Below are 12,561 nucleotides of genomic sequence, written 5' to 3' on the forward strand. Positions count from 1 at the left end.
ATATGGGGTCGTTCTCACCTCGTATTTAGCTGTTCATGATTAAGGAAACCTCAGCTTTGCTACATCTGTCAGCCAGGGAGGCCTGCTCATGGGTCGGCACTAAAAAGCAACCCACCATGTTTAGTTACGGCCCTCTGATCGCAGCCTGGGCTCAGTTCAGAGTTCCCGTTCTCTCTTTTCCCCCCCCCCATGATAGTAGCCACAGTGTCACGTGGAGAGCAGCAGTAAGTCTAAACCACACCTTCCATGCTTGTCCTATCCCACCACACAGAAAATGGAGAGAAGGCATGGCTTCAGCTTACCGCTGCTCTCCACATTGCATTGGGGCCGAGGAAACAACCAGAGGGCACCAAGGACGGGAGAAAGCTACTAGTCAGGCCCAGAGTAGAGGATCCCTTTAGGCAATATCTTTATTATAAGGGTGTGGTATATTCAGATGTGTGTGGCTAAGCTGCCGCCGATGTAGGAATCAAAACGATGACTAATGGCGCAACTTCAGATAAAACTAATGTCAAGTGCGGTTTTCTGCTTGGGCATTGACGTAAAATGCTTGGTGATTTCTCAATGCCAACATCTTCTTCTATTCTGGATGGCCAGACCTTTAACCATCCAGTATTCGCTCATAAGAGCTTTAGTCCTAAATCCAATTTTGAAGACTGCGAAAAATTGTTGCATGGACCCAAAATAGAAATTGAAGCCAGAACATTAGTGTGAACAGCTCCAAAGGCGGAATCCCTTCCTCACCAAATTATGGCTAAGGATACGGAGAGTATCCTCCAACACTTGGAAGAAAATACATTTTAAAAAAAGAAATTATTTGGGGTTTAGGATACTGTGCCAAGCTTCAAATAACACAAACAGTGGTCACCGACCACCAAGTTCTTAAGAATGAAAAGGATGCATGAAATGAGAGTTCTTAATTATGCATTTAATACATTGGTGGGAAACCTTACATCATAGCAACATATTACAGGGTAACACCAGAAACCTTAGACAACCATCATAAAGCTTAGAACTGCATTTACTATTTTAGCAAAAATACAGAAGAGCTCTGGCTCCACGAAGGAGAAGATGTGATTAGGGGAAAGTTAAAGGTTTGGTGGAAGCTCAGATCATGTCCTGCCCCGGTATCACATTCAGAGCACCATGAGAAGAGCTGGAGGCACCAACACTGATCTTCTGACAGGGTCTTCTCCCAGCTGGGACCAGACCATTGGAGAAAGCTTGAACTTAACACAGAAGTAATAAGGAGCCTCAGAACCCCTTGATCGATGGTCACATCATTGGTCAATAACAGAACTGAGATGACTGTTTAGCAAAGAATAATCCAGGAGAAGAGTTAATGAATTCCGAGTCCAGAGGATGGCTTCATCCTGGGCTGCGAGGCAATAATACCAGCGGGTTTGTAGGATGGTCCCGTGTCCTCATCACAACATTCTTTCAGTGAGACCGATGGAGCCTAGGGAAAAAAAAAAAAAAAAGGGATGAAGTCAGTTCTTGGATTACTACATAGGAGCTCTCATTATTAGCAGTTGGATGAGCTTGATATAAAAAAGGAAAACAGGAGAGATGACTTCGTATAGAGGGCAAGACTAGGCTTAATTATCTATTGCTTTGATTTAATTGCTGGGCGGAGCCATGAGCCTGTGAGTCCTACTGTCCCCACCCACACACTGCCGATCACTCATCCGAGAGCAGCCATACATGTGACGGGTCAGCAGGACTCACAGGCTCACTAGTGGTCCTGACTGCAATTTATACTGTACATACAAGTGGATTCACCTGATTAAAGTAGTTTTTTGGCTGCGGAAACTACTTACAGTTCTTGTGTTGCTGATCCTAGGAGATATTAAAGGTTTCCTTTAAGCTGTTGAGGGCATCTTCTTGGGTCATTACCTTCCAGTCATCAGGCAGTCTTGCTGGTTCCGCATAAAATTCTTTAGCAAATTCTCTGTTAAATTTGGCAAAAATGAATTTCCAGTAATCCGAGGACTTGATGCTGGGGTCCGGTTGGATGCTCCAGTCTGGATAGTACGTGCGATAATCTTTGTACGGGTGACTTTTACAACCAGTGTATAAATTACTGAATGAGTTTTCAGACACAACACATGATGTACAAATGTCGGTCACTAATTTTTTTCCTCCTGCCCATTTGTAATGACCCAAACCTTGAGGTCTATGAACCGATGCAAAGTGTTCAGTATGGTCGGCACCTTCAGCCTCACAGGGGACTCTACAGAATGGACACTGATGTCTACATCCAATCACTTTACTGAACAGCTCATCCTGAGGCTTCAGTTTTAGTTTGGAAAGTAAATCTGAGAAAGTCATTGACTTCAGCTGTGACAAGATCTGTTGTTGTGTAGATGCAAGAAAATCCTGACTAGTCGTAGAGAACTGACGAACATTAATGGTGTTATTGAAGGCCATGATTGCCACTGCTTCCTGTGAAATCACAAGCTTATCATCCAACTTCTTCTGGACATTATCTAAAAACTGACGAATGTCTTCACTCTCCAGAATGGTCTCGTCTCTAAGGACGTCCTTCACATCTTTGAGGACCGAGCTGATGAGATCTGCCTGTAATGGTTGGAGAGCTGCTCGCTCCTCATACATTTCTTTAATTTTATTTTGGATCCATTCTTTACAAAAGGTTTCATAAAATTTTGTATATTGAACATATTTTTTGGAAGACATTTCATCCAGTAAGTCCTTCAATAGATTATACTGGAAAAAGCTCCGACTTTGGAATATTTGGTTGCTTGGATCTTCTAAAGTGTAATTGACCATCTTCTTCCCCAGATGATTGTAAACGTAATCGATTATTGCGGGGCTCAGACACTTCTCGCAGAACTGTTTGACTCTGCTTTGCGATTCATCTTTTGCTTTAAAAACATCAAGAAATACAGTCAGATAATCCGGCTTCAGGGTGTCCAAGCAAGTTCCTGGGTCGTTCCTTTCTATAAAGTGATCGTGCATCTGCTGAAATCTGGTTGATGCTTTTCTAAAAATAAAGAGCTTGATGTCCAACTCAAACTGCAATGTGAAGTGGAGATTTTTATTCTGTTCATCTTCAAGTTTTCTATTAATCATCTGCAGAATTTCCTGGCAATAAGTGTCATCATAGTCCTCATTAGTGTTCTCCATCTCGCTGACATTTCTGTCGCACATTTCTATAAGTGAGGTAGCAAGATTATCAAGCTCATCATAACATTCTTTTCTTTTCCCAACATTTTGTTCCCATATTTTTGAAAACCAGTGCAGATCTATATGGCTTTCAGAAATAATAAAGTTGGTGTGTTGATCAGCCAACGTATTCTCGGCCAATAACGCTTCATTTACATCTGGTCCTTTGTTGCTCATATCATTTCTAAGTTGTCGGCGAATTGCATCGCTCACTTTACATCTCTCCAGTTTCTCAATTTGTAAATCTGACAGGGTCTTCTCCCACATGGCATTAAATTCACGTTTTACCTCTTCATCACTCAGCTCATGGTCCTTCTCTCTGCAGGTTTTCAACAGTCCATCAATTTTCTCTTCAATCAACGCCTGGTACTTCTTCTTGATGTCCCGAATCTTTAGGTTCCCCTTTTGTATAGAGAGTAGTCTTTGATACTTGTCTATCGCATTTCTCCGGAGCTCTCTTCTTAGACCTGTAATGCTCTTTTTAAAATCCTCCCGATATCTTTCTATCAAATTAATGTTTTCTAAATCCATTTCATAATATTTCTCCAACAGGTCCATCATTTTCTTCTCTTCTTTATGCAGCAGTTGATCCAGATCTTTGATAGTCTCGTTGGCGTTTTCATCAAAGTTGTGAGTCGGTTGATTCTTAATGTTCGTTTCTTTCCTCATTACCCAATTATGGACCTCTTTAGTAAAATCCCATTCCCACTGAGAGAACTGCATCGACAGCTTATTATAAGCTTCGGCCACCAGACTGTTCCTGAAGCTAAAGATGAATTTCTCATTTTTGACTGCATTCCACAAGTTTTTCACCCACTTACAAAAGTCTGGTATTGTTAAGGCCTTGTCTAGTGTCTTGGATTGTAGGAATTCTAACAGATATTGTTTAAGTTCAGAAACGTGTTCACTGTATCCAGAATTTACAGGAGCCATTGGTGGGACCCCCTGCCACAGTCCGGGGATGTACCAGTTGTGTTTGTCCAAGTCATAGTCCATGACGTCACTGAATTTGTCAAAGCCACTTTTCTTTTCCATTTTTGCAGCCACTTTTGTCATTTCATTTAATTGTTCTAGAAGTTTCTTCCGGTCTCTAATATTCTTATCATGTGCGGACACATCACTCACGTTCTGATGGACAAACTGGCAGTTGGGTTTCTTGCCAACTTCTCTCATCCTTAGAAATGCATGGACAATTATCTGTAAAATATCCTTCATCTCTGTGGTATTTTCCATGGCCATATTGACTATCGTGATGTCACTCAGCCCAACCACTAGTGTGGCCAACTCATTGTCATGTTCATAACTGTCCTCAAGAGAAAACAATTCAGGAGCTTTCAACCCTTCAGTGTCGATCACCAGAATAAATTCACAACCCATCATCTTCTGGAAGTTCTCCGTCACTTTAATGAGAGTCATGAAGGCTCCTCGTGTGCATCGACCACTGGCCACAGGGAACTGTAGACCAAACATGGTGTTCAGGAGGGTGGACTTCCCCGTACTCTGCACTCCCAGCACAGTTATCACCCTCAACCTGCATTGTCCTCCAGTCTTCTTGTTCAGCTTAGTCAGGACATCAGTTATCCACTGTAAGGGAATGTTGGAGGCATCTCCATCAATCAGCTCCAACGGGAAACCATCTAACAGGAGATCAGCGACAATGCCTGGAAGGTGATGGAACCTTTTAGCAGATACATTTTTCACTGTAGAAAATTCAGCTTCATAAAATTGTCCTAACTCACGAAGGAAATGCTCAATACCTAATGAACACTCTGAAATTCTCTTGTCAAGCTGCTTCAGTTCTTGGGCATGGTCTGCTGCAGCAGATTGGCTGCATATCTCTTTATATTCTGCCTGTAGCTTGGATACATTTTTTCTTGCAATAGAATCAAGCTCAAACTTCATCCATTTGAGAAAATATTGTTTCTCATCTCTAGATAAATGCGCAAGAACATTGATAAATAGAGTCATGGCTCCAGGGAGAGCATGCTTATTTTGTTCAATGTGAAGTAAAGTACGTTTCACTTTTAGCTTTGACCGATATATTTCCTGATCTTCTCCACCTTGTTTTTTCATTCTGCAGAGTTCCTTTTCTAATTTAGATAGCTTTTTCCACAGATCTCCTTGCAGGGTTAAGCTTTCATTCTTAAACCTTTCTACATTTTCTATCATTGAGGTAATGTTAAGGGCATAGTCGCTTGTTCTCAGAAATTCGGGAGAAGAGTCATCGATATGGATGCTAAGATCAAAGAGTTCTACAGTAATATCTTTTACTCTTACAAGTTTAGGATTTCTCTTCAGTTGACCATTTATGATTTTTTGAACCATGTTCATGAATTCTGCATCATTCATGGTGGATGATTTTAGAACAACATTGTTTTTCTCAATCTTTAGGACAGACATTAGATTTTGCATGTGTTTCTTGCTCTCTGGGTCAACAGCTTTGTCTTTACCTGGAGTGATAATGAAATGAAACTTTGTCTCAGGGGGACTGAAGGAAGATAGTAACCTGAATTGTCTCTCACACATACTCTCAATAAATATGAAGGTGGCCGATGAGATCCGAGTGAGAAAGGTGAACTGTTCCCAGTTGGACTCCAGGTCTCCACGTAGATTACCCACAGCAATCGGCTCCGGGAAGACATCAGATTTCCCACAAGGAAAGTACCAGGACATTTCCACCAGCCCGTCAGATATCTTCCTCTCAATGTTCCCTCCATCCATGTTGTCGTGTATGAAGAACTCATGATGTTGTTGAGCTGGGTTAAGAACTTGGTTTAAGATCTTAGATTTCGATAACTTATTTGGCCCTAGCCTGACGAAAGAGAAGATCGCCATATTAATGTTCACCACGTTGTCTTCTCTGAACCCTTTACTATCTGCTAGAGACTGAGGTCTCCATTTCTTCACAATATCTCTCATTGTCCAACGCATGAAGATAGATCCTAAACCATCATCAGAGGGAAGCAAAAGAGGAACTGGAAACTGGCACATGGACATTTTGGATATGAGTTCTTGCTTAAGACATTCATCTGAGCAGCTCAGGACTGCGCACAGAACATCCAGAGGGTGAATAGATTTCGATTTCTGATTTTGCATTGATTTACTGGTGAACAAGTCAAATGACTCATCTTCTGCACTTGATCCCAGGTTTAACAGATCATCAAGTTCTGTTTTTCTTGCATTTCTGTGTAAGGCTACAAGATTCATTAGGAAATGTTCAGGAAGGTCTGCTGTGGTTTTTGGTTTTTCATGATGTAGATTCTCTGGACCAATGGTCAAAATGTTCCTCAGAGTCAACTTTGAATTTGTAGATTTCTCCAATCCCATATTAACCAAAAGCTCATTAAATGTTTTTAGTTTGCCTATAAAAGAAAAAAAAAAAAAATTTGTTAAAGAATCTAAATGTAATATTTGACGCACCAAGTATAAAAACAGTTATCCAGACCCCTATAGATTCTGTAGCTGCATTTCTGTAGCTCACAACCATTTGTCCCTTCTCTAAACCAACAGCAATTACAGGTGCAGCAAAAAGGCTCCTTGTCCCATCCATCTGCTCCGTCCAGCAGTTCTACTAATACCGGCCCATCCGTTCATTGCAATAAATACATTCAGAACCCTCCTCCACGGTGTGCAGAGTTAGGCTGTTTGTAGTTTTCTTATTTTTATTATTATTACCCATCTCCATTGCATCAGTGCAGTTTTGTCTTGAGAATCTGTGCAGGATAATTCCACAACGAAAGAAAGTGTAAAGTTTCCATCTTTTGAGATTAAGAGTCAAAACCGCTCAGTGAACAGAACCCATTTCTAATGTTTCCACAGATCAAGATGAGAGAAACATAGATCCATCTATATCTCTATAATCATGTGTACCAAAGTGAAGAGCGGCCTCCTGTCAGCTCCAGCACATTATGGCCGATCTTTCAGACCTCCCTCTGATTATATGGTCAGCAAAGTCACCCGACCATCTGTGTCTGTACACGGCAGACTCCTGCAATTTACATGAGTTAATACAGGAAATAAAATAAAGTTCTAATCTGGATATTCGCTGTGAGTCACTGCTGGTGGTGAGATCATGATCTGTGGTGATTGAGCCTTCAGGTGGACGTGCCAGTCCGGAATCGAGTGGTCACATCACTTACTAGCTTCCCGGCTGAATACTGGTTTATATGCATCAATAACGGCCATTGTTGGGTTCAGTAGATGCTGTGACCGACCTTCCTCCAGCAGGAAGGCTCACGAGTCGTCTTTTAAATGACGGCCATCAGCACAGAAGGCCGAGGCCTTGTTTCAGCCTGGAGGCCCCGAGCCTTGGGAGCGGCCCAGAGGCAGGCATCCATGTTCCCTCAATTTCCTAATCACTTTTTAACTTTTTCAAGAGAGAATGATATTGTAAGTGGATGTAGCTGAGACTTCCATTTTTGCCATGGCGGACATAGCACACGGCATCACTGAGTCAGTTGCTAGGCAGATTGCTTGGTGGGTGGAGCCTCTGGGTGAACTATAAATAGCTGGAACAGTTATTCCAGTCAGAGTTCCAGCGAGCGCCCCAGACCACAGGCACCAGCCAGCCGGGGAGCGCCCCAGACCACAGGCACCAGCAGGCCCGGGAGCGCCCCAGACCACAGGCACCAGCAGGCCCGGGAGCGCCCCAGACCACAGGCACCAGCCGGCCCGGGAGCGCCCCAGACCACAGGCACCAGCCGGCCCGGGAGCGCCCCAGACCACAGGCACCAGCCGGCCCGGGAGCGCCCCAGACCACAGGCACCAGCCGGCCCGGGAGCGCCCCAGACCACAGGCACCAGCCGGCCCGGGAGCGCCCCAGACCACAGGCACCAGCCGGCCCGGGAGCGCCCCAGACCACAGGCACCAGCCGGCCCGGGAGCGCCCCAGACCACAGGCACCAGCCGGCCGGGGAGCGCCCCAGACCACAGGCACCAGCCGGCCGGGGAGCGCCCCAGACCACAGGCACCAGCCGGCCGGGGAGCGCCCCAGACCACAGGCACCAGCCGGCCGGGGAGCGCCCCAGACCACAGGCACCAGCAGGCCCGGGAGCGCCCCAGACCACAGGCACCAGCAGGCCCGGGAGCGCCCCAGACCACAGGCACCAGCCGGCCGGGGAGCGCCCCAGACCACAGGCACCAGCCGGCCGGGGAGCGCCCCAGACCACAGGCACCAGCAGGCCCGGGAGCGCCCCAGACCACAGGCACCAGCCGGCCGGGGAGCGCCCCAGACCACAGGCACCAGCCGGCCGGGGAGCGCCCCAGACCACAGGCACCAGCAGGCACCAGCCAGCAAGCATGTGAGGGGGATTATTTTTTCCCCTTCCAGTTGGTGGAGTAGAGATAGACTGACCTGAGGAAACCTGTAGGATCGCCTGAGGACTAGGACCCTTCAGGCAGATGGCATTCCCTGGTCTGCACAGCACCCTTAGCCTACCAGAATACTACGCTGTGGACGCAGGAGACGGACGAGCCGGGAGGGTCATCCCCCATAAATGAGATGGGAACACACGAATACTACAACATAATGAAGGTCAGAGGAGGCCGAGATATGGGGGTCTGCTGGGGGAACATCACCCCGGTGGGATAGAAGAAGACAATTGTGTCAGCTTGGATATCAGGATAGGCCCTGTTCACACTTGCTGTTTATCACGCCTCATGTGCCGTTTCCTGCATTTGTCCCTAAATGTCGCCCGTCTGAGGAACTTTGTCATCTGTACATGTTATGTTCCACCATCTATGGCTGTGTTACAAGTAAAAGTTTTGTCTGTTATAAAGGTCATCTCCTTCCTCACAAACACCGTGGAGAATGCCACCATTATCACCACCCAAAGAGGAACCCGCACAAGAACCAGTGTTAACCCCCACACACCCATAGCCGTGTGCCCATTTATTCACTGTGCACCAGGCACCAAACCCCGTAACCGCAGAAGAGGATGCATCCCAGGCCCAGCATACTGGGGGCCCGGTGTGCTGGGGGCCCTGCGGACAGGGGGGGGGTCATGTTCTTTTCTTCAGCGGTCGGGAGCTTTCTAATACTGTGCATGCGTTTACTATTCTGATCAAGTTACAACATAAGCGCAATAAGTGTGTAAATAGATTAAGGAGTCTCTTTTGCTGCATTTTACAGCCCCTCAAAGGAGGATTAATTTTTTCCCCTTCTGCTCGTCCTCCACTACTGGTCTGTTCTTTACCCACAGGCTGCAGCTGAAATTACTAGTGTCCATATGACCGCTGCAGCCAATTACTGGGCTCAGTGCTAATACCCATGAGTGAGCCCCAAAACGCTGAGCTTCATTTTCAGAAAGCATTGCAGCACACCAGATCCTACCAGCATGTACCTCCCTGTAGGATGTCGCTCGGCTCACCAGTTTATCATGTGACTCTCATATTGCCGGCCACATACAGACTCGCTTTCCTTCCCGCTTCCCAGTGAAGGACGGGCTGTAGGTTTTTGAGAGAATTATGAAGAGCAGCTCATCAGCAAATGACCAAGTGTGCAGATCACATATGAGTGGTCACTTGTCTAATCAAACATGTATGGGAGGGGGCTCCAAACTGAAAACTGACCCCAGATGCTGGAAAACTTACATCTGATGGCTCCGATTCAGGACAATGGTCAAGATTAGACATTTGGCAAAAAAAAAAAAAAAAATTCAGGAACCAATTTTATTATCCTAAAAGTATTTTTTCCCCTTCATGCCATGCAAACAGAGTCCATTATTCAGGTGGAAGAATTCAAAATAATGGATGAGACAAAGGGGACCACCTTGGATGGAGGGGAGGAGGAGACGTTGGGAAGACACTTTCCCATTAAGATTGAAAAGCCCTTGAATTGTTTGGGTCAAGGGACCAGGATGATAATCAGAGGGAGCTCCAGCATCTTTTTTAGGGGGTCTAGAGCCTAAGAGTGGATGTGCCCTAATAAGAATGGTGGCTGCATGGAAGCATCAAGAAACTAACCATCATCTACAGATGCTTCAAGATCATAAATGCAGAGAAAGAAGAGCTACCAAACATTAAGAGCCCAGGTACCAAGGCAATAAAGTTGGACAAACCCTAGAGGCACCAGTAGAGATAAGCCAGAGTTCTGATGGCACGTCATCAGTAACAAGACTATGGTCGGATGGCACCTTTCCAACGTCATGGACAATTAAATCCACATTGTCCATTCAGCCTACTAGACTGATTTACTTCCATAAACTAGTTAAAAAAAATTCTTCCATCTCTCAGGAAGCAAGTTGTTTTCAGATCCCCCTTCCAGGATTTCCTTCCCCACAACCAATTTTAAAATTTTTTTTCACTTGTTTTTCCTACCTTTCTAAAAACTTACTCCCCTGCCCCCCTTAAAAAAAAAAAAAAAAAAAAAAAAAAGTTCCCCACCCATTTTTTTGCCATTAATAATGGATTGTGTAAGTGCCGCTCCCCCACCAGACACAATGGATGTACGGTACTCACTGTCCTGGAGGTGTTCATATACCGATGACAATCCTGGAAATCTGGGAATCATGTTCTCTCGGTGATTTAGGAACTTCTGGCAGGCCTCTTCTCCCTTGTGAAGAATCAGATCCATCAGGTTAAGCGTTTTCTCCACCGGACTCTCAACTTCACACAGATTTCTATGTTGTTCAGATGTTATAAGCTGGAGAGAGTTCACTTCATCCATGAAACCATCCACGTCCTTCTCAAACACCTCGGAGAATTTCCATCTCAGACGGTTGATGGCCTTGGATGCCGCCATGATAACTGAAGGTCAGCCTGCAAAAAAATGTAAGAGATCAGTTACTTCTTCTGCATGAACAGAAAGACACAGCCCTATGGAAAAAGTATAAAAACTGAGCACTGTGCAATAATATTATAAGGCATCCATGCCACAGAGCGAGCGATGAGGACCTTCGAGAAGAAACAAGCGGACAGCTAGGGAAGAACAGGGAAAATGAAGAGAAGAGTTTTCCTGGATGACCAAGGGGAAGCCTGCAAAAGAGGACACCCATGGATGGACAAGGGGGTGGGAAGAAAAAGAGTTAGAGAGGAGGACAACGGGGTGGCTGTGGAGATAAATACCAATGGAAAAGCAACATGGTGGCTCAGTGGTTACTACTGCAGTCCCGGGTTCAAATGCCACCAAGGACAACATCTGTAAGGAGTGTGTATGTTCTCCCGTGTTCTCTGGGTTTCCTCTGGGTTCTTAGATTTTCACCCACACTCCAAAGACATACTGATAAGTCATCTAGATTGGGAGCCCTAATGGGGACAGCGATGATAATGTATATAAAGCTGCGGAATTAATGGCGCTATATAAGTGAGGAAAATAAATAAAAATACAGGACAAAGATTGTGGTGAGGGGGCAAACAAGATGGTTAGAGTGGATGACAGTGAAAGACATGGGGGTGGCAACAACAAAGCAGGAGCCCCCTAGGGGAATGGGGAAAGACTGGAGAAAAGAGGCCATCACGTAGACATAAGGGGAGGCTGCAGAAGAGGACACAGGACATTTAAAAGAATGAAGAGGAAAAAAAAAAAAAAAAAATTGGGGGCAGCCAGGAGACTGCAGAACGAAGGAGAGGTTGGAAAAGAGGAAGATGCTCAGACGTTTTACCTCGGATCCGTTGAAAACTTGATTTCCAGCAGCCGGAGAAAACTGACATAGTAACGTTTTGTGTCCGTTAAAAAAAAAAAGGGACCGTGACAGATCCGGGTTTTGCTATAATGGAAGCCTATGGCGCTGGATCTGTCATATGATCGAATCCAGTGACGGATTCCTTTTTTTACACTGATCATGCACAGATTTTTTGCATTTTCCATCTCTTGTGAAAAAACGGATCCATTGCATCAGTTTTTCACAATTTCCGACGAATCTGTTTTTTTCTTCAAAAATTCGCCGGATTGTGCCTGACGGCAAAAAATCTGATGTTTGAAAGCAGCTGAAGACATCAGGAGGGTAATAGAAGAAGGAGTTCACACGAAACGGGTTTTCCCAGCAACAAAGTTCAGTTCAATCAATAACTCTTGGAATAAAATAAAGTGCCACAATTGGATAGGATTATTATAAAATAAAATGTCCCTGTGCTTTTAATGGTGCCAGTAAAAAGTGCAACCGGTCCTGTAAGATACAAGGAACGAGCTGTTGGGGATTTAGAAATTAAAATGACGGCTCTTGGAACAAGAGGAATAAAAAATAAAATAAATAAAGAGCAAAGTTGATAAATTCCCTGATCCTTTAAGGCTGAACCCATCACGACATATGATGTGCATGTACGCCACGCGTTGTGTCCCTGCCTCTGATCTGGGCTCACGTTTGTGCACATGATGGCGGATTTAATCAAATGCCTCTAAAAGCCACAGGTGGAGTGGTGCGTCGCTCGAGGATGTTAC

General features: G+C 45.0%; 1 protein-coding gene across 1 annotated transcript; it reads right to left on the minus strand.

The window, feature by feature from the left end:
- Positions 1–1,839: 1,839 nt before the first annotated feature.
- LOC138646049 (up-regulator of cell proliferation-like) lies at positions 1,840–11,017 on the minus strand. Its single transcript, XM_069735520.1, has 2 exons — positions 10,644–11,017; positions 1,840–6,548 (listed from the first exon to the last, which is right to left on the minus strand). Exons 1-2 carry the CDS (start codon positions 10,924–10,926, stop codon positions 1,840–1,842), a joined length of 4,992 nt encoding a protein of 1,663 aa, XP_069591621.1. The 5' UTR covers positions 10,927–11,017.
- Between the last annotated feature and the right edge of the window lie 1,544 nt (positions 11,018–12,561).

Source organism: Ranitomeya imitator, chromosome 7, assembly GCF_032444005.1.
Source record: "Ranitomeya imitator isolate aRanImi1 chromosome 7, aRanImi1.pri, whole genome shotgun sequence".
Taxonomy (NCBI): domain Eukaryota; kingdom Metazoa; phylum Chordata; class Amphibia; order Anura; family Dendrobatidae; genus Ranitomeya; species Ranitomeya imitator.

Excerpts from the sequence above, each read along its gene's own strand:
- LOC138646049 (XM_069735520.1), bottom strand. The coding sequence starts at position 10,926 with ATGGCGGCATCCAAGGCCATCAACCGTCTGAGATGGAAATTCTCCGAG. Across the intron at positions 6,549-10,643 it reads ATATGAACACCTCCAGGACA|GCAAACTAAAAACATTTAAT; the intron begins GTGAGTACCGTA and ends TTTCTTTTATAG.